Source organism: Pundamilia nyererei, unplaced genomic scaffold (assembly GCF_000239375.1).
Source record: "Pundamilia nyererei isolate P.nyererei 1_Seehausen unplaced genomic scaffold, PunNye1.0 scaffold00158, whole genome shotgun sequence".
Classification (NCBI taxonomy): domain Eukaryota; kingdom Metazoa; phylum Chordata; class Actinopteri; order Cichliformes; family Cichlidae; genus Pundamilia; species Pundamilia nyererei.
The window spans coordinates 1,345,801-1,367,625 of NW_005187559.1; the positions used below are offsets into that span (position 1 = coordinate 1,345,801).

At 39.4% G+C, this 21,825-nt stretch overlaps 1 protein-coding gene, 1 long non-coding RNA gene and 1 gene segment (V, D, J or C); 2 read left to right on the forward strand and 1 right to left on the reverse strand.

Moving 5' to 3' along the window:
• Nucleotides 1-10,601, reverse strand: part of LOC102199876 (serine/threonine-protein kinase LMTK1-like) — a 29,521-nt gene extending 18,920 nt beyond the window's left edge. For 2 of the 4 annotated variants that reach the window (XM_005745446.2, XM_005745441.2), the window contains exon 1: nucleotides 9,927-10,601. In XM_005745446.2, the coding sequence (XP_005745503.1) occupies nucleotides 9,927-10,008 (82 nt within the window). In that variant the 5' untranslated portion in view covers nucleotides 10,009-10,601. The remainder of the gene's footprint in view (nucleotides 1-9,926) is intronic. The other 2 variants (XM_005745443.2, XM_005745442.2) reach the window with 2 other exon arrangements.
• Nucleotides 10,602-18,348: 7,747 nt separating this feature from the next.
• On the forward strand, nucleotides 18,349-18,825 carry LOC102205285 (Ig kappa chain V-III region NG9-like). The segment is given in 2 exon segments: nucleotides 18,349-18,396; nucleotides 18,491-18,825. Coding segments are annotated over 2 exon segments (375 nt in total).
• Nucleotides 18,826-20,072: 1,247 nt separating this feature from the next.
• On the forward strand, nucleotides 20,073-20,303 carry LOC102205572 (uncharacterized). The gene is made up of 2 exons (XR_001290526.1): nucleotides 20,073-20,122; nucleotides 20,210-20,303. It is a non-coding gene; the product is annotated as an uncharacterized LOC102205572 (long non-coding RNA).
• The last annotated feature ends 1,522 nt before the right edge of the window (nucleotides 20,304-21,825 follow it).

The following is a 21,825-nucleotide window of genomic DNA, read 5'->3' on the forward strand; positions in this document are numbered from 1 at the left end:
ACTAAGACCCAGCAGTCCAGACCCATTCGGCTGCAGGGAGCATCCTCTTCCAGCCCTGACAGCTTTTGCAACCCAAACAGAACTACTCCAACCAAAGTTTAACCCTGAGGTCATGGCCACAAAGCCCTGTATACCCTCCATTTACATATACATGGAAGTGGACAATGCAAACAGGCAGGGTTCCTATGTGAAGCCTGCTTTGAGAATTGCAGTGCATAAGTGAATATGTGTGGGCACTGACCCGCCAACACATCACCATGGTAACGTCCTGATGGCCAACACATATTAGTTGATTGGCTTTTACAGTGCGGTAAACCTCATGCCCCTTCCTTTTTGCTGATGCCTTGCCCGCTGAGAGAGGGTGTGTGTGTCTGTGTGTCTCACTATGTGAGAGCTTGTGAAGTGGAAAAGAAGGTGATTATGAAACTAAACAAAGCAGCGCCCTTTCTAGATCCACCACATACCACAACACACAGCCTGTGAGGGGGCTGATAGGGAAATAGGGGATGATCCTTAAAATGCCATCTTTTCAAGCCTTCTAATGTTTTAAGTATCAAGAAGCAAACCATAAAAGTAAAGGAAATATGCAATCTTTGCCTCTGTAACACAATATTAAACATTTCACCTGTGTTATTCTCACATTTATGGCAGAATTTGTATCTGCTCAACAGTTACTCCAAAGGATTACACTGTATACTAAAACATATGTACATGCACTGATTCATTACTCAATTTCCTGCTGTCTCCTCATTACAAAACAACAAACACAACCCATTATATCAAATAGGAATAAAATGTTGGGTGCATTAGAATGCAAGAAAAATGCAATAAAATATTCTAAAAGCAACATGAAAATGTCAAGAATAAGAGTTAGCATTTTGCGTTAAGTTACTGCTGCACAATTTAGGTGCCGGCAGGGCTGGATTGATGGATGAATGTGGGGAAGGAGGAGGGAGTGGGGAGGAACCATGCTGTGCAGATGGTGCCAGAAACAGCAATGATACATGCTGAATCAGAGGGCACGGTGACTCAAAGCCCACTGAAGGACACAACATAAAACAGACATACACATGTTGTCACTTCTAAAGAAGACTATTAGTTGCCTGTCATCGTATACAAGCCCGGGAGCTGATCAACTGGTCCTGTTTCTGCTTGCTACCAATAAACAGTTGGTTACAGTCCCCAGTCCCACAATATATATATTTAGTTCACTCGAGCTGATGTCACTGACAACTGTTACTAACTAACTAATTTTGCAGTTTCAGAGAAGCTAAATGCCAGCTTCATACACAGCTTTGAGACAGGAGATTTCTTTTCCTTTCACAGTTGCAACTGGGACTTCTGTTTGCAAAAATAAGGTTCACATGTATATTGAATTCCAACAGTTCTCTCCTTACTAGATACTGGGATGCAGTATCTAGTATTCACTAATGATGCTGCACAAGGCAATCAGAATGAAGATCAGCATTTCTATGGACATACAAATCCTAAACTCTTTTATGCAGGCTCCTCTTTTGAAGCCTTGAGTTTGGAAATGTGGGTTCTGCAATCCGAATGCGAAATGAAAGGCACTGCATGGTTCTGTACAGTATGTAGCAACATGTCAGCCTGGCTCTACAGTGTGTCCTACTTTATGAGAAGTTATGCTCTAAAAAAATTACTCTACTAAAATTTGGAAAAAATGAATATTATGTTGTTTTAAATAAGACTTGGAACTAGTGGTCAAGCGATTGGACTCATGAGATACTAAATCACAATACTAGATTTATTTTTGCAACCAGAGCTAGAGGCTACATCCATCTTTTATGTACAGTCTATGTACATAAAACTAGCGAGACAGTACTAGAGAGACCATGAAATATCCAGGAAGTCCAAGGTTTGCTGGATGGTGAGCTATGTACTACTGGAGGTTTTTACACAGCAATTCCTCAAATAAATATTGTTGTTTGTTTATTTGTTTGTTTCCAAGAAATTCTGCTGTATGCCTGAAACTCTGGTCTGGGTTCAGGGCAAACTAATTGATTCCCAAAGCTTATAGAAAGGGTAGTAGTTTTTTATTTATATTTATTTGTTGTTTTATTTATTTGTTTTTTGATCAGTTACTGTAGGATCAAGTTTCTGTAACATTTTAGTAAAAAACAAATAAATAAAACAACAAATAAATATAAATAAAAAACTACTACCCTTTCTATAAGCTTTGGGAATCAATTAAAGGAAAATTCCAAATACTGACAGTAGAGGTAGGTAAGTTTTTTCACAATGTCAAACCACCTTTACTTTGAACAAGGAGTGCAAGTTGCTAACTTATAAGTATGTATAAGTGCATGATTGGCAAGGTGGAGATTTTAGGATACACACAGAGTTTGGGGAATCCCCAAATGCAAGTGGTGTCTGTACTTCTTTGCATATCCCTTCACCACCAGGACTCTGCCAAAGAGGAGTTTCAAAATGGGTCAGTAAATAGGGGACTGCAGACTCCCTTTTTAGCTTCCCTCTTCCCAGTTGGGAATCTAACAGTCATATTCTAGGATACTTTTCAATATTTAGCCAAAATTAAGTCATTTGGATCATTCTTTATTAAGCCTTCCTTCTTTACCAGAAAGTCAAATATGGTCACCCAGAAGAAAATCCGAGGTATAAATATAAATATGAAAGTGCAACATTTGAAAAGCCGTCTCACTTCCTCTTGGAGGAATCGCGAACTGAGCGACAACTCGTGGTTCTTCATAAATATTAGAAAAGCACACATTACTTCGCCAGCTGCACAGCGAAATGAAAATAAAGCACTTAAATCCATGCTCATACCCACTTTATTAAAAAGCTGTCTTTAGGACTGAAGAGAGATGAGAAATGTCCTGAAACACAGGAGGGGGAGTGATGGAGCCACCATGCCACCCCCACAATTCAGACTGATGATGGCAAGGATGCAGTAGGATAAAGGGGGGGATAAAGAGAAAAACAATGTAGTGGCATAACAAGACAGAATGAATGAGGCCATCTGCATTGCTTTGCACTTCCCAATAGTGGGAAACCTTCAGTGTTTCTTCTGGCTTGTGCTGTGAGATGATGGTCAAACAATCTAATACTAGGTTTAGGATTGATGTGCACATGTCACATCGCAGTGGCTAAAGAAAATCTGCTGAGTCCTTCACGATCATAGAGCTGACAATGCAGGTTTTAAACTACATATTGGCCATGAAATACAAACAGCAGACTGGCTATATCAGAAACAGTTGACTGCTCAAAGTGTCAGTGCAGGAATAAGGTCTACCAATAGTAATGAAAGCAAGATGAACCATCTTACTGTCTGACCGTGCTCCATGAAATACCGCGGGCAATGATACCAAGTAATAAAGAGTGAGCAAGAAAAATAGACATGTAGAAAGCTCAAGGCCCACAGCACGAAGTAAAGAGAAAAGCTAAGCTCAGCATATGTACATGTGGCTGTGTGTGTGTGTGTTCATGCATGTATACAAAGGATGAGGATACGATGTGTTAAGCACAACCACTGAGCTTTTAACAGTATATCATAAATAAACCAATAAGGTAGAGCCTTGTGTTGCTGTGCAGCTTATACGGCCCACTTCACCAGCTAAAAAACATCTACTGCTGCCTAAATGCAACTCTGGGTAACTACACGGTGCTCATGTTCATCATGCATAAAAAAAAAAATCTGTTCCAAATCGACAGAAACGGGACACACAGGGGACAAACGAGGTATTTTATTCAGGACAGAGTGAGAATATTAAGATCTCCCTCCCACACTCATATGAAGGCCAGAGCTGAGCCATGTGTTCATATTCGCATGCAGACATAAGAACTTGCACCCACGCAGAAAATCCAGTAAAGGTGGCGCACTAAGCGCCATAAAATAACATTGGACTAATGAGGTCCATGAGGAGGAGCACTAACACACAAACAATATTGCGGGCTCTGCGAGATGCCGTGTCTCATCGCTGTGCACCTCTGTTTAGCGCTTTGCTTCAGTCTCTCGCTGGTCTCTCTGGTAGCTCTCACTTTTATTTATTTATTTATTTTACCAAGGGGCCTGCAGGGTGGGCAGCGTGCCAGACTACACACCACTGCAATCAAACTGTCTCCAGAATGAGCGGGGTGAGATACAGTTTCAGCTGCAATTAGTATTCAATAGATTGGGCATGTTTTAATTTAAATAAATAGTGTGTTAAGTCTGTGTGTGGTCAGCGGCCAAGCACTGCGTTTTGTGAGTGTTAGGAAGGCCCTAAGCACAGCATGTTACAGCCATTCCTTCTATACAGAAGCTTATATTAAGAAATAATATTTGCAACTTTGTTTGATATTAAAGAGAACATTTAAATGATCTTGGAAGACAATGAAATATTTTACAGAGGAACATTTCTAAAAGGTACAAACGACTCGATATTAGTATGCTTTGAAAATAATGCAGCAAGTCCTAGACTGTGGCAGTAAGTGTCACCACTTATGCAAGAGTAGACTAGTTTCTTCCAGTTTTACACCCTTAATGCACTTCTACTGTCGCTCAATTCTACGGAGAGGAAACGCTGAAAATCTGTGAAAGAGACACACACAGGACAGGAGAGCAGAAAACAGTCCAAATTTACATTTAGGACAATGCTGGAGGGCCAAACAAGCATCTCCATCTGCCCTGCCTGGGCGGTACCAAGTGGCATCCAATAATACCATTCGCTTTCACACATAAATCACATAGCGGAGAGAAGGAAAAATGCACATGAGGCATCTGCATTTGAAAGCAGTGACAGGCAAATCACCAATCAAAACATTTTAATTGCAATAGCTGAAAAATTCCAGTTTCAGGTGATTAACAGAGAGCTGCCTTTGTGAATATATGATCATTCTGTGCTGCTTTTCTTCAAGTTAATGTCAAGATTTAATGTGAGGACCAACTTGAGACTTCTTATGTGGGGATGAAAAGTTGCTGGACTTAGTTCCTGCTTTTTCATCTAGTGGGATGTAGCAGTTTGACACAGACTGACTTCTCAAGGGAAAACCAAATGACAAGTTGAGAGAGATAAAAATGCTCTGAAGAAACAAGAAAAGTTAAATCAGAAAGTTAGAGGATCGCAAGACTGTAATGACACAGGGATGAACACAGGAACATACAGAGGAGAAAGCAACAAATACACATGTGCACAGATGTCAGACTAAGGAAGGGTTGCGAGCAGAGGGAGCAGAATGACATGATTAATGGCAGGATATGGTATCCTCCACCATCTTACATCCTCTTTGCTGTTCTGTAGTCGCACTGTCTGTGCATGACTGCAGATAGCAGAGGGATGAGCTGGCCTGCAGAGAGCCATGATAACTGTCATTAACTGGGAGTGAGAGCCCAGGAGGACCACTATGGATCTGCATTATAGGCCTGCCATGTCCATCCGCCTACAGCCCAGGCAAGGGCACACTACTGTAAAAAAGGGTTTGAATATCACCTCTGCTTATAATGGATGGATCTTTTAAGACAGACTAATTACAAGACCAGGGCACTGAATGAAAAAGTGTTAGCTGCAACATTTAACATTAATAATTCATTTATTTGAGCCATTATTATGATTTATGTACAGACCATTGCAGAGGGGACTAGCAGCCTCTGCTGGCCTTTACCCTGCACTTTATAATGTGTGCTGATGGCTGAGATTTTGAAGGAAAACTGCTAATTTGGGGTAATTATTATGCAGCACGATAGAATCAAAGCTGATGTTCTTCACAAATAGAACAAAAGCTGTTCACAGTTTATCATTAACTGGCAAACAGAGAGCTGCGTGAATGAATGGGATGAAAATATGTTTATCCTCTCGAGTCCACTAGAGTGGGAAACAGAGGATTGTGTGATGCATGTGTTTCCACTCAGCCATATATTCAAGTACGGAGATTTTATTGAGGTAAATGGACAGAGAGTATCATGAAGTAACCACACGAACCCCTCTATGACATGTATGTATACAAGCCTGTTTTTGTGCTTAGTGATACAAACTGTAATAGTTCTTCCTGTTAGCCAGAGAAAGAGAATATAAAAGATACTTAATTTCTACACAGCTCATATTTCATTTAAGCTCTAACAGCTCTGGACTCAACAAAGTGGCCAGGTTATATTTTCCTATTGGCTTAGCATTGATAAATATATAGGTGTAATCATCTAGTTCAATTGTGGATATGATCTGACCATTTCTATTTCACTGCTCTCTAGGCTATAAGTACTGAAATGAAGAATTGATGTAAACAGGAGTCAATGCCTTTTAGAAACATTAAACTAACAGCACTATTGCTTTACACACAAAAGAAGACGCATCAGAAAGAAAATTATTGCATGTCCTCTATGCAAAAGCTGTCAAACAAAACCTAAGAGGATTATTCCTCTACACCAAGTAACAATACTATTTAAATTACATTTGTCTTTATCAATACAGAGAATACAATGCAGTTTTTCCTAAACTCTAGTAAAAAAAAATGGCAGGATTAGAGTCAAACAACTTTTACAGCTACTGAATTGTATAAATTGTCATCAGTGACAGCGCTGTCTGCATGCAGACCTGACAGAGCGCAACTCTGCACTCACATGACACCACACTTGTATACTTAGGCCTCAGGCTGATAAACACAAATTTAATGCATGTGCAAACCATATGCACTTTATATGACACAGTCAGCCAGAGTCTTGTGATGCATACCACAGCAGTGAATGCCCAATAGCTTTTGACTGCGTGCAAATGTAAAAGCTGAAATGCAAATATTCCCGTACAAAACAATTTAATGTGAGTTAAGCTGGTTCTCGTGCACATCCGTGTTTGTCTGCTTCTATTAAACATGTGCCTATTCTGACCCAAATGCAGTGAACACACTAGCACACAATGAGCACACTTTCCACCCAAATTCCAGCAGCAGCTGTTTAGTCATCATCTTATAATAACACAATTCTAAAAACTGACTACACATCAACCTTGTTTTTGAACTAGCGCTATTCATTTATTATGTGAGATGTTGCTAAATTGCCACCAGTGCAATCTGACATTTACAGTGCACAGAAAAAATTAACACTGTATTTCCTCCCTAAACAACTACACACAGAGCTTTAAACAACTGTGGCACACCACATCATCACACAGAGAGCACACAGAGGAGACATAGATGGTTTCCCTTCAGTGCTGAAATCCACTTCATTCTTATTCTAGTTCCCCCAGAGGAAGACTTATGCAACCAAAGTGCTTGGTGTTACACATGAAGAGATGAATAATCAAATAGTCCGCGGTGACTGGCTTATACTGACCCAGTCAGTGGGAGGAGCTTCGAGAGCAAACACAGAAACCATTTTTAAAATCTCTTCCCTTCAGCATCACCAACGCCTTGGTTACAGCCTGCAGCAGCGTGTCCATGTGTCACGTGGGTCACGTGAAAGCTTTCCTCAATGTGAAACATGCATGGAACATGTGTACACCAAGACACTATTTATAACATGTACACTCGATGCCACTGCCACCTCCAGGCATTAGAGGTGAGTGCTGAAAGACAGCCTCCCACAGTGCTGCATTGTCAGCTTGTTGGTGTATCAGTGCTTCCTTCCATATCAATCCATTGTCTGTTCGCAGTGACAGTGATGCGCTGCAGATTTAGTCTGTATCAAGGATGCAGCCAGGTCTAAACGTTAGCGCGCACGTACATCTGCTACCGCTCCTGATGGGAGCGCTCTCCTTGGTGCTGAAGCAATAGTAGGCCAGGTGTTGGCTGCAGTTGTTGGTGCAGAATGCTACACTCTACTGAGCGCAGCCGGGTGCTACTTTACCCCTGGCTGCACTCAGACCGAACCCCAATCCAGTCATGTGAAGGCTGATGAATTCAAACCTGCTACGGTGTGTCTGTCTTGGCTGATGGCTTATATAATGCCAGCCAATGTGACAGTTGACTTGGCCTCATGGTTGTTTTCATGTCTGGATGTGTGTTTTTGAACATGTGTCACTGTTTGCGTGAAAGCGTGCAGAGGTAGAGCACACCGTGTTCTTATACAGCCCGGGGCATAGGGACAAAATGCAGCTGTGGAGGTTGGCTCGAGGGGTGCTGCAGTTCAAACGCTGCCTGAATTTTAGCTTTGATGTCAAATCAACCAAGTGTTTGTGTGAGTGAGGGTGTGCTGAATTTGTGTGTGCATGCACAGTCGATTACACTGTTAAAATGGTCAGTTTGAAAAGCTCCAAATGGTGGAATGATGGAGAATCTGACATTTACATCCTCCCAGTAGTTTGTATGTGTGGCTGTCGTTTCATTTCACTGCCCCATTCCCTCAAATTAGTGGATCCAAAATGAGAGTGTGTTTAATTAATCTGCAAACAGCATATTCAGCGACTACAGCTAATTCCTCTCTGAGTATGTCCCTCCCCTTTAAGGGTCTCTAGCATTTTTCTGTCCTTAGCAGTGGCTGCAGAAATGATTGGTTCCTTCTAAAACACACCCCCTCCATCTCCTAGGCAACATTGATTCTCAGTCCAATTACTAGAAAGGAATCGGATCGGTGGTGAGGGCCTCCTCTCATGAGAAATATAGATCATTTTGACAGGAGTGACAGTCCAGACCCCATACTTAATTCCAGTGATATACAAGCCACATTCACAGTCCCACTCATACCCCACCCTTTCCACCTCATATAAGCTGAAATCTTCATATATGTAAAGCTGTAAGAGAGGCTCTCCCGCTTCAAGCTGATGAAAGAAAATATTTTTCACTGAATAATCCTGATGGAATGTTTTACAAACTTGTGTTCTCCAGTAGGGAAAAAATGCAAATGCAACAATATTACAGATGGCCCACAAGAGCTTTAGCAGGCATTTTACACATAATTTAATTGGGAGCTATTTATCATTTTTCCAAATTAAAAGAACTCTTTTGGTTTGTTTGTATCATATTGCACTAAACATTCCCAGGGATGGCCAGATCAGCACCCACCACTTATTTTTCAAGTATATGAAGGCAGAAATTTCTTCATGTAATATTTTACAACTTTGCAAATGCAAAAAGAAAGACATATAATCACATATAACCTAATTTTAAATGGAAGCCCCCTTTTTGTGCTACACTTGGACTTAAGGACAAGAGAGCTTAGAGACACCAAATAAGACATGGAGAGAGTCACGGGAAGATAGAAGAGGGTGGAATAATTGGACAGAAACGGATCAGGGATCACTGAGAGTGTCCAGAGTGGGGAGGACAGATAGAGCCTGAAACTTGAGAGCCACTGTGCTCAGTGCTGTCATTTGTATGCTCAGCACACTGCACCCAGTGCAGGGACTCTCTTAGTCCTGTTTACATTTGTACACAGTTATTTATTCTGCTCTAATTCAAGCCCTGCCATTCTGTGTGAGGGCTTGTCTTTCTGCTCTGTTGTCACAAAACACTGCAGCAGCACACGGGCTCACCTTTGCCAAGATCCCGTCACTTGACATGCTGGGGACGATTAAATGCTGCATCCAAATGAGGACCAAAAACTGCAACAGCAGAACCATGCATAGCTGTAATGTATTAGTCAGCCTACAGGCGCACACCCTGATCACAGCACAGACATACACTACATGCATGCACACAACAACTGCAGGGATGTATGTGAAGGTAGGATTATGCAGGTTCAGTGCAGGTATAACTTTTAACCCTCTTTTCACCAAGCTATGATATGGCCTGACAGTGAAAAAAAACACCTATATATAGACTGTAAGGGTTTAGGATCATTGTGTTTTTTCACGACATACACTGGTATATTATTTATGCTACTGTTGGTTAAGAAAGAAAATGTATGTACATATGATATATGGCATATTACCAACAGTGATCACTCAAGCAAATCATAAAAAGCACATAAATAACGAGCAGCTCTCCAGTGAACGGATAAACATTCTTATTAGAAATAGGAAATCCTTCCGTTTGACCCTTACCTGTGTCGAAGTGAGAACTGAAGGCAAAACTGGGATTGAAAAAAGCCGAAGACATGACAATTACATGTAGAGCAAAGACCATCCTCCTCGTCGCTTTTCAGAAGACAGCAAATGCCTAACCGAAAACAAGGGTCAAAAAATAAATTCCTGACTCAGGTGCGTGTGTAATTTAAGAAGCCTAACCTCTAACGGAAGCAATAATGCGCAGCATTTTATTCCAGCACACCTCATAGAGAGCCCCCCGAAAATCCTGCTTCACCTTCAGCTCGAGCAGACCTGGAGACAGATGTTGACAGTCGTTTCCATTTGAACACATCTGTGTGTTGACTTTTTGAACACTAAAATCATGAATCATGCCACGCGCTTTCTTTCTTTCGGCTATCTTTTGACAGAATCAGTTCATCTACTCGGTCACCGAGTGAAAGCCTTCTGTTATTTACACCGATTTTATACACTCTAAAATCTGGATTGTTCCAAAAAAATTTGGAAATATCCCATGTGTGTTTCTTTCAGAATAAAAACCTTCTAAACGCCCTGCCTTGTACTACATGTAACATGCCAGTTAATGGCAAAACAGTTGATTTGGGTTTAAAAAGATGCGACGGTAAGCGACGCGCATTTGGGATTCAGCTTCGGTAAAGAAAGACTGAGCGACATCTTGCACCACTGTCAAGGGACCAGGTTTGTAGAACTACTTCCGTTTAAGACTTTCACAATAAGAAGTCAATCACATAGTTTCTCTAAGAGACCTATTTTTATAATTATTTTAATCACGGAATTAGCTTGACTTCCGTAATGACCAAGGGTTCTCTGACGCACTTGACAAAATCGTTTCTTAAATTAAAAAAAAAATGCTGGTAGAGCAAGCGCGCGACCATTCGTGCACTGGGTCATGATCAACCTTAAATGAAAACGTTTTAGCCTAATTTGAAGTCATTTGCATTACCTTACTGTCTGCCTTGGAAACAAGGCATACCCAGGAGGAGGCAAAGAAAGGACGCTCAAACAGCCTCCATACACTCCATAGAAGGTAGTAGCTTGGTCTATCATGGTTTCATGATTAGGTCCTGTCACTGTTAGAATGCGCTGGGAATTGAAGACACATGTTAATTATTTTCGCACAGAATGGTAAAAGGCTGGTTTCACTGTGGCCAAAACCAGAATTAATTAGTAAAATAAAAGTCTTTTATCCCCCTTCGTCCATATTTATTTATTGCATATTTGTTTTGTTTAAATGTTTCATCAACCACATTTTAATATTAGATAAAGATAATGCAAGAAAATACAACATTCTGTTTTAAAGTGATGATTTCATTTATTAAAAAGGGCGGGGGGGTATCTAAACCTGCCTGACCCTATGTGTGCAAGGAACTGCGTTTAATAACTGGTTGTGCTGCCCCATACTTAATTCCAGCTATATACAAACCGCATGCACAGCCTAATTCTCTCTCACACCACTAGATGGCAAAGAGCGATCTTCACAATATGTTGAAGAGATTTATGAGAATTTATTCCAATTGTTAGTTGGTTTTAAAGCAGAGTGACACTGTAAGAAACTTTTTTAATTATCAAAAGCATCAAAATAAAAACAGACAACTTGTTAATAAATATAAATGTTAGTTAAAGCGCTTGATGCTCCTGCACCTCCTGAAGCTCCATTGTTCCACTGAAGGAAAAAGCACCCCAGACCATTATGGTGCCCCCTCCACTGTGTCGCGTAGAAAACATCTCAGGTGGGATCTGCTTCTCATGCCAGTAACGTTGGAAACCATCAGGACCATCAAGGTTACATTTTTCTCTTCAGAGATTAAAACTATCTTCCATCTTTCAATGTCTCATGTTTGGTGCTCTCTTGCAAAGTCCAAACGGTCAGTTCTGTGGTGTTCAAGGAGACGAGGACATTGAAGACATTTTTTGTTTTGGAAGCCCTTCAGTCTCAGATGCCGCCTGATGGTTATTGGGGGGGGGGGCATTCGGCACCAGTAACGGCCTTAATCGTCCAGTGTCTTGACGGACAGCCAATTGTATCCTCCAGCTCAGTGCTAGGGGGGATTATTTGGGGTTTTCCACTTGACGTCTTTGTTCCAAAACCCTCAGAATCATTTAACAAATTTCAAATGACTGTCTTACTGCGTCCTACCTCAGCAGTGATGGCACGCTGCAGGAGGCCCTGCTTATGGCTTATGCAGTTCAACAACCTGACCACATTCAAAAAGGGAAAATATTTTGGCCTTTGCCATCAGAACGTCATGACAGTGTGACAACCTGACAGAAAATGACAATGAATCCACATTTTTGCACAGATTAGGCCTGTTAAAGGCACGTGGTCCTAAACTTTTGATCAGCTGTAAAACAGCCTCTTTTAGTTTAAGCATTGTTTTCAAGAAATTGCATGTTCAAAAAATGTTTTGTAGCACTCCCATTTATCCTTGTTGGATGTTGAAGCTGGAAACCTTGTTAAGATCTAGGCAAAATATGATTTTTTGCCATCTTTCAAGTGATCTTTTGATCGGGACTGAATATTAAAAAATATAAATGTTTTTAGAGGGTTTATCTGCAGATGCTTAGTTAAAGTGCATAGAAACTGATTTAGAACCATTTATACAGTATCATTTGTCTTAAAAATTTGTATTATTTAATTTCAAGTTTAGTTTTTTGTTTTTTTAAGAAAAAAATGCTTGCATTCAATCTCCTCCCATTGCTAACTGGTTTACTGAAGTTAATATATGAAGTAAAAACATTACAATCTGACCTTATTAATATGGCCAAGTTTTACATCAAATCTGATTGTCTCTGAAGTATTTTATTGGTCTCGAAGCGATCATACTGTTACTGTATAATTTTAGAGTACTACTAATAATATCAGTAATGGTTTAAAAAAAGAACTGATGCTTTTGGGAAAAAAGTCTTTCCTTTTCATGTGTAAAAAAATTCTGCTGCACCAGATTTTCTAGATGAAATTATTATTATTTTTTATTATTATTATAGATTTTTCAGATTATTGTCTACATCACTTACTGTTACTGTTTCTGAACACCTTCTATTAATTTTCAGGCTCCAGCCTCCCTCCTCCTGTCCTGACGGTCTTCCCTCCATCCAGTGCTGAGCTTCAGACCAGTGAAGAGATTCAGTTAAATTTAGTAAAGAGAACACACACACAGGAGAATTTAATTTAATCATTTTTGAATTATGCAAGTAGTCTTATTCGTATAATCAATATAAAACACATAAAGTACATAAGTAAAATTCTGAAAATGCATGCTTTATCATATTTGTCTACTAGGTGGCAGCATTTGATAATTCTAAGTATGCATAGGCACACATGTAATTGGTTTAAACTGCTGGTTGTGCAGCAGCTTGCAAATCTTCACACTTCAGTGAAGCATCACCTCTCTACTCCTCCACCTCTTCCTGCCCAGGATGCACCTGTGGGTCTCATCCTCTCACTTAGAATACATGAAGAAATATAAGTCAATTGTATGAGATTGCCCCAGACTGAGAATGTTTTAGTAACCATTAATTAGCCACCACAGTCAACGTGTCACCAGGCGAAGCACTGATTTTATTTAAGTGTAGTGCAACAATAATCCAAACACAAAATCCACAGCAGTGATGATCCCAATTCCCAAGTTTCAGTGACTCTCCCAGATTCAGCTTCTCCACAGAAAGTCTCTCCAGAACTCTCACAGGATTTCTCCACAGTTATCTGCACACAGTAGGACAAAGATAAGTTTTCTTTACAGGTAAATGTGGTGATAGGGCCAATAATACAGTGGCATGGAGCACAAAGAGCGAAACCCTGTATCGGTGAGTGTATTTTTTTTGTAAAATAACTAAATAAATAAATAAAAGAATCCCATGACTGATATAGCTGCTGTGTCAGGAAGTGGTGTGTTTGCATTTTTGGCTCATCATCACCCACTACACAACGGAACCATTTAGAGAAAGAACATTTTCTCCAGTCTGAGATCATTTAATCCTTCCTTCTCCCCTCACATACACAAGCACGTCCACTGTCAGGAGCACTTCTATTTCCTAAACAAAACTTTCACTCTGACTTGAAGTTCTTCACTTATAGGACCCTGCAAAAAACCAAACAAACAATTTTATAAAGTCTACATTAAACACACTGTATTAATTATATATTTGTATTTCTAAATGAACAAATTATTCAATATATACACTTCCTCTCATTCAGTTAGCACTTTATCATTAGCTGGTTATTTAAACAGGACCATTCGTCACTCATTTGGTGTTTAGATATCAGTTAAGTCTCTCTCTACAGGTTTAATCCAGGTTGCCAGCTGTATGCATACATATATATCATTTATATATTTATTTTTTAAATCCATTGCTTAACCACTCCTTTTAGTGGCATCTCCAATAAAGTTATCGGTGATAGCAGGGTGGCACACAAAAGACAGGAAACTAGGATGAGTCACACTATTGCACATAGACCAGCACACCCACACCCACAGATAACAGAGGAGAGGTAGAGCACTCAAGAGGGAGACAAAGAGGACAGAGGCACCATGACAGTTTGTTGTCCATGTCCTTGACCTCACTGATTATAGTGTAGTTTATTTTAGACCTATGGTCCTAGTATTACAGCGTTTCGGGTAGCAAATAATACTGTTCTACTTTGTCTGCAGTTGGTTGTTGCACTAGTGTTATGCCACCAGGTGGCACTCTGTGACCTATTATTAGAAAGTTTCATTACCGCTTTAGGTGAACGCAGTTCCTTCTTTGTGTAAAAGTGTTTCTGTGTTGCATTCATGCAGAGGCGGCGAAAGTACAGACATTCTTAATGCAAATAGAAGTAGAGACACTTGTGTAAAAAATACCCAGTCAAAATCTGAAGTACTGATTCAGGTGGAAAACGTACAGGCTTTGAAATGTAACTAAACCTTCTGTTACATTAATGTAGGGTAGTCACCGGTTAAAGTGAGGTTTGGGGAGCCCTAAGTGTGTCACTGATTGAACACGATCAAACTTCTCCTTCTGCAGGTATCCATGTAAACATGCTGTTACTGACAGGAGGGCCTGGAAAACAAAGGTCCAGTGTGCTGAGGAGAATTTAACAAGTTTTGCTGTAACATGAATCAAATGGGTGAATTACAACCTCAGCATGCAGTCAAGTTCTATAGAGTCTTACTAATGACCTACTCGTGTTATTGAGGTGTGTTGCAGCAGGGACACATCGAAAGGTTTCAGGACACCTTGTCAAGTCTTTTTACACACAGCAAGTTTGTTGCTGTGTGTAATGTGGCTCTGTGTCTCTGAGGATATTCTAGTGCTTTCTGGCAACTTATTTCCTGACTCCATTTGGCATATATTTTTGATTCCTTTGGACTTGTTTTGGATTCTTTTCCTGTATCAACAACATTAAAACTTGATGGTTTGAAATTAGTTTAAAAAAAAAAAAAAAAGGTGCATCCTGTCCACAGCACAGATGTCACTTGGCAGTTAGTGACGGTAACATTGTAATAAGTTTGCAGTGGTTATTTTAGGGGTGAAAATCTTGACTTTAATGTGGACTGAATTACAGAGTAAAATGCATACTTTACATGTTTCTAATTAGATTAAAGACTAATTTGTCTTTTCATTTTTGCCTGCTTTTTACTGTCCTTTTCCTTTTCTTTTCCTCCTCTTCATATTTCCTGCTGTAGTTCCCAATGCTAACCTTTTGGAGGTTTTTTTTCAGGGTTTTCTTATTGCGTTGGTGGTGTGGAATATTGTAACCGTGGCACCTTCAGCTGATCTATTAGCTTTGCATCTTAGTGGGCCAAGTGTGGGTGGCAGGCAGGACATGATGTGGTGTGGAACCAGCTTCTTGAAACACTTTAACAGGTGTTAGAGCAACTGGTCGGTCGCTAGTATTTAGCCATCACAAAATATTTGCAGAATCATCACTATATCACCATATAATTGATACCCGTCAACATGATTTCACTTTCCTTTTCCTTAAATCCAAAACTAATAATAAAATGATATCTCAGGATTGGCAACTTTATCATATTTAGGAGTATTAATCTAGCAATGAGGCCATGTCTAGTCATACAAATGTCTTCTGTAATTAAAAATGCAAGTACAGCATATCTGATAACCTGGTAATTTGTGTTGAATGAATTTTTTGTTTGCTCAACAGTTGCACAACTACTTTCCAATGCTGTTCAGTTGGGTTTAAAGCCAGCAAAGAACTGATGGAGAACACCTCCACTAATAGGAGACAGATGGCAGCATTGACCAAGAGTTTGCAGGACACCCTTGATCCACAGTTGTGCAGAGTTTTGATGGATTCTTTTCTTGTTTGAAAGATTCAACTTCAGGTAATCACCTGATTTATTAAGTTCTCACTCAATTCTGTTAAAATTTTTGGATTGAAACAAATTTTAGAAAGAAATCTGCACATATAATTGCCAAGACCTAAATTGGATGAACTACATTTCCAAAGTATTCATATTATAGAGAACAATTTCTTCCTGTTCTCTAGTTGTATGTCATCTGGAAATATGAGTTATCACTATCACAAAGACAACCTGCTGATTTCTGTTGTCAACCTATTTAGTGCTGTCACAGAAACTACAGTTATTTACATATAAAGTTAAAAGGCTTAATATACAACATGTGCACCATTTCTGCGTTATTGCAAAGTTTAATAAGAAAATACTTTTCTATCTTTGGAGTTTAACTGTAATCACATCACTCTTGAAAGTCTTTCAGCCATTCTCACAATTATTGAATGAATAAATATTATAATAATATCTGTACACTAGAGAGCATCATTTCATAATTTGTTGTACATGATGCACAAGTTTCACTTGTTTAAAAAGCTGGTTGCAGACTTGCAAGTTACAAAAAAACCCTTCACACTCCGTTAGCGAAGCATCACCTCGACCCTTTTCTGTTTCTTCCTGCCCAGGATGCACCTGCAAGTTTCTGCAACTCATTTCTAACCTCATGTAAATAAAGAAGTATCAGCTTTCTGTAAAATAAAACAGAGCTGCTACTTACTGGAAATGCTTCAGTTATGATCATCCTGAAACAATTAGCTGAATACTGTTTACATTTTTTCTCTGATTGCATATCTCATGTACTGTTAAGAAAGACTAAACTGAGTCCAGGTCTGTAACTTCTTTTCAAGATGCACCTACAGGCCTCAGTATCTCATTTACAAAGTATCAACTATCTATAAAAGCAGAAAATAGCTTGAAAGTTTTGAATTGCTGTAGATATTTTCTGTATTTTCAGAGTTTGCTTTCACTGGATCTTCACCATCAACTGGGCATCACCTTTACAATAAGTCTGGTCTCATTGACTTATGAAGATTTCAGCAGTTCAATAAAGTTCAATTACAAGATCTGTACTTACTCCTCCAAATATCTCCATCTAAATTCTGTTCACCTATTAATTGTGCTCATTCTATCTAACAACCTCTTCCTATTGAAATGGCTGCAGATGTGCAGATTTCTCTTTCATCTTTCAGTTTCATCTCATTTTTAAATATTTAGATGATTGCATTTTTGTGGAAACCATAAATTTTGATGTCAGAGAATAGCGCTAAAGCTGAAATTGTCTACTTTACATTGCTTCAAAAATTTGACATATAATTGAAAATTCTGAATAAAGCACAAAAAAAAAAGGATCAAATATAACCAAGCATAACCCTGTTTCATTTAGGACGTGGAGAATGTAACCATTCCAATGTAAGAAACAAACAAACAAATACATAGAAAAAAATGGATGATCTTGCCTGCCTTAAGTAGACAAGCGCAAAACAGCACCAATAATAGTAATTGTCATGATGTGCAGTGTGGCAGGCAGGCAGGGGAAGTGGACCCAAAATGCAGGACTCAGACACAGAAGTAAAACTTAAAGTGCAGCTTTATTGCTGGGGAAAAACCTCACTAAACTAAACTCCACAAAAGACAAACAAAACTCTGGACAGAGGAACTAAAGACTAAAACACTGGAAAAGAACCAGCGTGGGAGACAAAACAAAACAGCGGGTTGAGGGTGAACTGACATTAACGACGCGACACTGGCACAAGGACACACTGGGCTTAAATACACTGAGGGAGTCATCAAGGAATGAGAAACAGGAGGGAGACACAGCTGAGAGGGTTTGGGCTAACGAGACACGGGGAGCAAAGCTAGACGCACTGACACAACCCAAGAACTAACCCCTCACAAAGAACATAGAATAATACTAATAAACAAAGCATAACAAAAGGATCAGAATACCAAACCATATTACAAAGGAATGTAAGAACTGAAAATGCTGGGTCAAAGTGACCCAGGAACGTGACAGTAATAGTACTAATAATACAGGCAAGACAAAAAAAATAAATAAGCTCCGCCTCCTGTTAGCTGTATTAAATAACCTCTCCACCACCATCTCTCCACTGAATACTTAGCCCACACTGACAACATGCTGGTGACTCTCTGTGCAATCATCACTTGTCTAACATGTAAAGAGTCTTACTTACAGTATAGCTTAAACCCAATTTTATATTCATTTGTCAGTGTGTTACTCTTGACCTTGTGTCTTCTTGTTGTTTGCAGGTGTGAGTGGTGTGACGGTGCTGACACAGAAACCTCCTGTTGTATCAGTGAGGAAAGGACAGACAGCCACCATGGACTGTAACCTGGGGACTGTTGATAACTACGTCTGTTGGTATAAACAGATTCCAGGAGGAGTTCCTCAGTATGTGCTGGATTTTTATCATAGCGATAGTTCTCCAACCTATGGCTCTGGGTTCTCTGCTCCAAAATTCACATCCACTCATCAGTCAACAACAGATTATAGTTTGATCATCAACAATGTGGAGGAGGGAGACTCTGCAGTCTATTACTGTAAGACATATGACGGCTCTGTTGATGAGTTCGTATCACAGTGAATTACACTGTGACAAAAACCTCCACAGAGATACTTCTGCTTTTTGATGCTCTTTTTATAAAAGACACAAAAAACAAACTCACTGTAATCCCACCACCTACAAATAGTGTTTTTTTCCTAGGTGCAGAATTAAGAGATTAAAGAAGAATCTCAGATAGAGCTCTTCAGTATGTACACAGTATTTCAATGGGGACAATCAGATGCTAATTGTTCGAATGAAGTTACCTGAAGTGCTTTAATGCTGAGCCTTATATTAATCTAATATTAACCAAAATGCCATAAAATCATATAGTGTAGTATTAAGTGGACACGGCCCTGAAAAATAAAGGCATTAGACTATGTGTCCTTAGGGGATAGAAATGTAGTAGACATTCGCCCACGTTTGCCTGCAGAGAGTAGATAATGGGGAACTGTGTTTTAGTGGAAAGTTAGTGAAATGCTGTTGTTTAGACTAGAATGGGCCAGCTTGGAATAAAAACTGTTAAGCGTGTGTCACCATTTTGAGATTTGCGGCAACGTGTCATTCAGGACGCATCTCCCTTCTAGAAGTATTGTGTAAGAGAATAAAGTGTAAAATGGTTTACTGAGCAGTGTGTTGTCTTCCATCGGATGTCTTTGAGGAATCAAAAGAACCTGGTGAAGTGTTGATATTTAACATAATTGACAGTTAAAAGCAGGAGACTCTGCAAAGTGTTACTGTGAAACATGGAGAGACTTTATTGGGGAGGACATAACACAGTGGTGAATACTGTGACAAAAAAAAAAACTAATAAAAAAAACTAAGTGACACCACAGCTTTTGTGAAATCTGAACATATTACATTCCCAAACACACAGTGTGGAACAAAACACAGAAATACTGAAATGAATGTAACAGGCCACACCTATAATGTTTTAGGTAATATAATTTGGTCAGTCCTAGAATCATAGAATGGTAGCAGAAACTACTCACTTTTTGTTTAAAATATTAATAGAAGTAGTAGTAGCAATAATAATAGTAATAATAATAATAATAATAATAATAATAATAATAATAATAACAACAATGTATTATTATTAGTAGTAGTATCAGTATTAGTAGTAGTAGTAGTAGTTAAAAAATTATATATAAATTATAAAAAATGATGGATGATTAATAAGAAAGGAAAGTAACCAATGAAATACAAACAAACAAAAACCAACAGCTCCTCCTTCCATTAGTTGTGTTAAATAGCTCTTCCAAATCTTTCACTTCTTAATTCTTTGCTCAAATCAACAACATGCTGGTGACTCTTTGTGCTCTCATCACTGCTCTAACATGTAAAGAGTTTGAGTTACAGTATAGCTTAGACCTCATGTTATATTCATCTGTATTATCTTGACTCCATGTGTTCTTGTTGTTTGCAGGTGTGAGTGGTGTGACGGTGGTGACACAGAAACCTGTTGTATCAGTGAGGAAAGGACAGACAGCCACCATGGACTGTAACCTGGGGACTGTTACTGACACTGGTGCCTTTTGGTATAAACAGATTCCTGGAGGAGTTCCTCAGTATGTGCTGTATTTTTATCATAGCGATAGTTCTCCAGACTATGGCTCTGGGTTCTCCTCTCCAAAATTCACATCCACTCATCAGTCAACAACAGATTATCATTTGATCATCAAGAATGTGGAGGAGGGAGACTCTGCAGTCTATTACTGTGAGACATGGGACGACTCTGCCAAAGAGGATGTATCATAGTGATTTACACTGTGACAAAAACCTCTTACTTTTCCTTCTGCTTTTTTAGACTCTATACTGATCACAGCGCTGTCAAGTATACTCAGTGTAATATCTCCAGCTGCATATAATGAATTTACAAACAAAAAATTGCTGTTTTTGATTTTCACTTATTTATTTCCACTTTTACTAACTACACTACGCATCAAATAATACACAGACAAGGGGTCGGCAGATTGATCTGATATCAATAGTATTGATACTTTACTTTCATCCTTTCCTTTTCCTTTGTCTGGTCTTCTCATGCAGGCAGTCACGCTTTGCCCATCGCCTGCACATGCCGAGGAAGGGCAAAGCACAACATGTTGTTCTGTGTTTAGTTGCACCATGCTCACATGACTCTGTGCCACTGAGCAGTGACATGCTGCACCGATTGACAGAGACATCATTTACACCTGTAAATGAAAATGGTACATGTTGGAAGGATTTTCTCTACTGTGGCAACAGCACCATCTTATATAAAGTCATGAAAGACCATGAGTAGGAGCAGAACGAAAATGCTGTAGTGATGACAGACTTACTGTACTTGGCAGAAAAAAAATCAACGGTGGCTCAGAATTAAACAAGCACTTTTTGAAGATTAATTTACACCAAACATTTGACAGACGGCAAAATCATTTCCAACACTCCAAAGGACAGCAAGGAGATGCTTTCCAGGGATACATTGACGGGTGCCTAAATACTGTAGACCTGAGGAAGGCTGAGAGTTCCTCTTCCCCAGCCAAGAACGAGATGCCATCTTCCTAGAGAAGTTCCCCGGCAGGCACCGCTGGAACACTCACTGCTGAAAATGCCTCACTGTGGGACTCGGTCAAGTCTCTAACTGAGAATGTGACCCAGCTCAGTGAAGAAAATAAGGATATAATTGGCTGTTTTTGACTACTTTTGTTTTTACCTCTATATTTCACCTTTAAAAACGATTTATCTTGCCTTGTTTGGTATCGCTCTTTTCACCACAACCTCACATGTCTGAATTTACTGTTATTTTTTTTTCATTTTGACATACTTAACACATCTGATGTAAAATCAGACAAAAAACATAAAATCAGTGTGTTGAGGAACCAGGGCACCCTGACAAGAAGGTATCGGTGGGCAAGAGACAAAAATAGGGTTGTTGTAATGCTAGTATGCAACCATGTAACCCTGGCGGTAGGGGTTACATGAATAGGATGAGGGACCTATGGATTCTTCCATACCCAACATCCAAAATGACGGCGAAACAACTAGCAGTTCAGTGTTCCAACA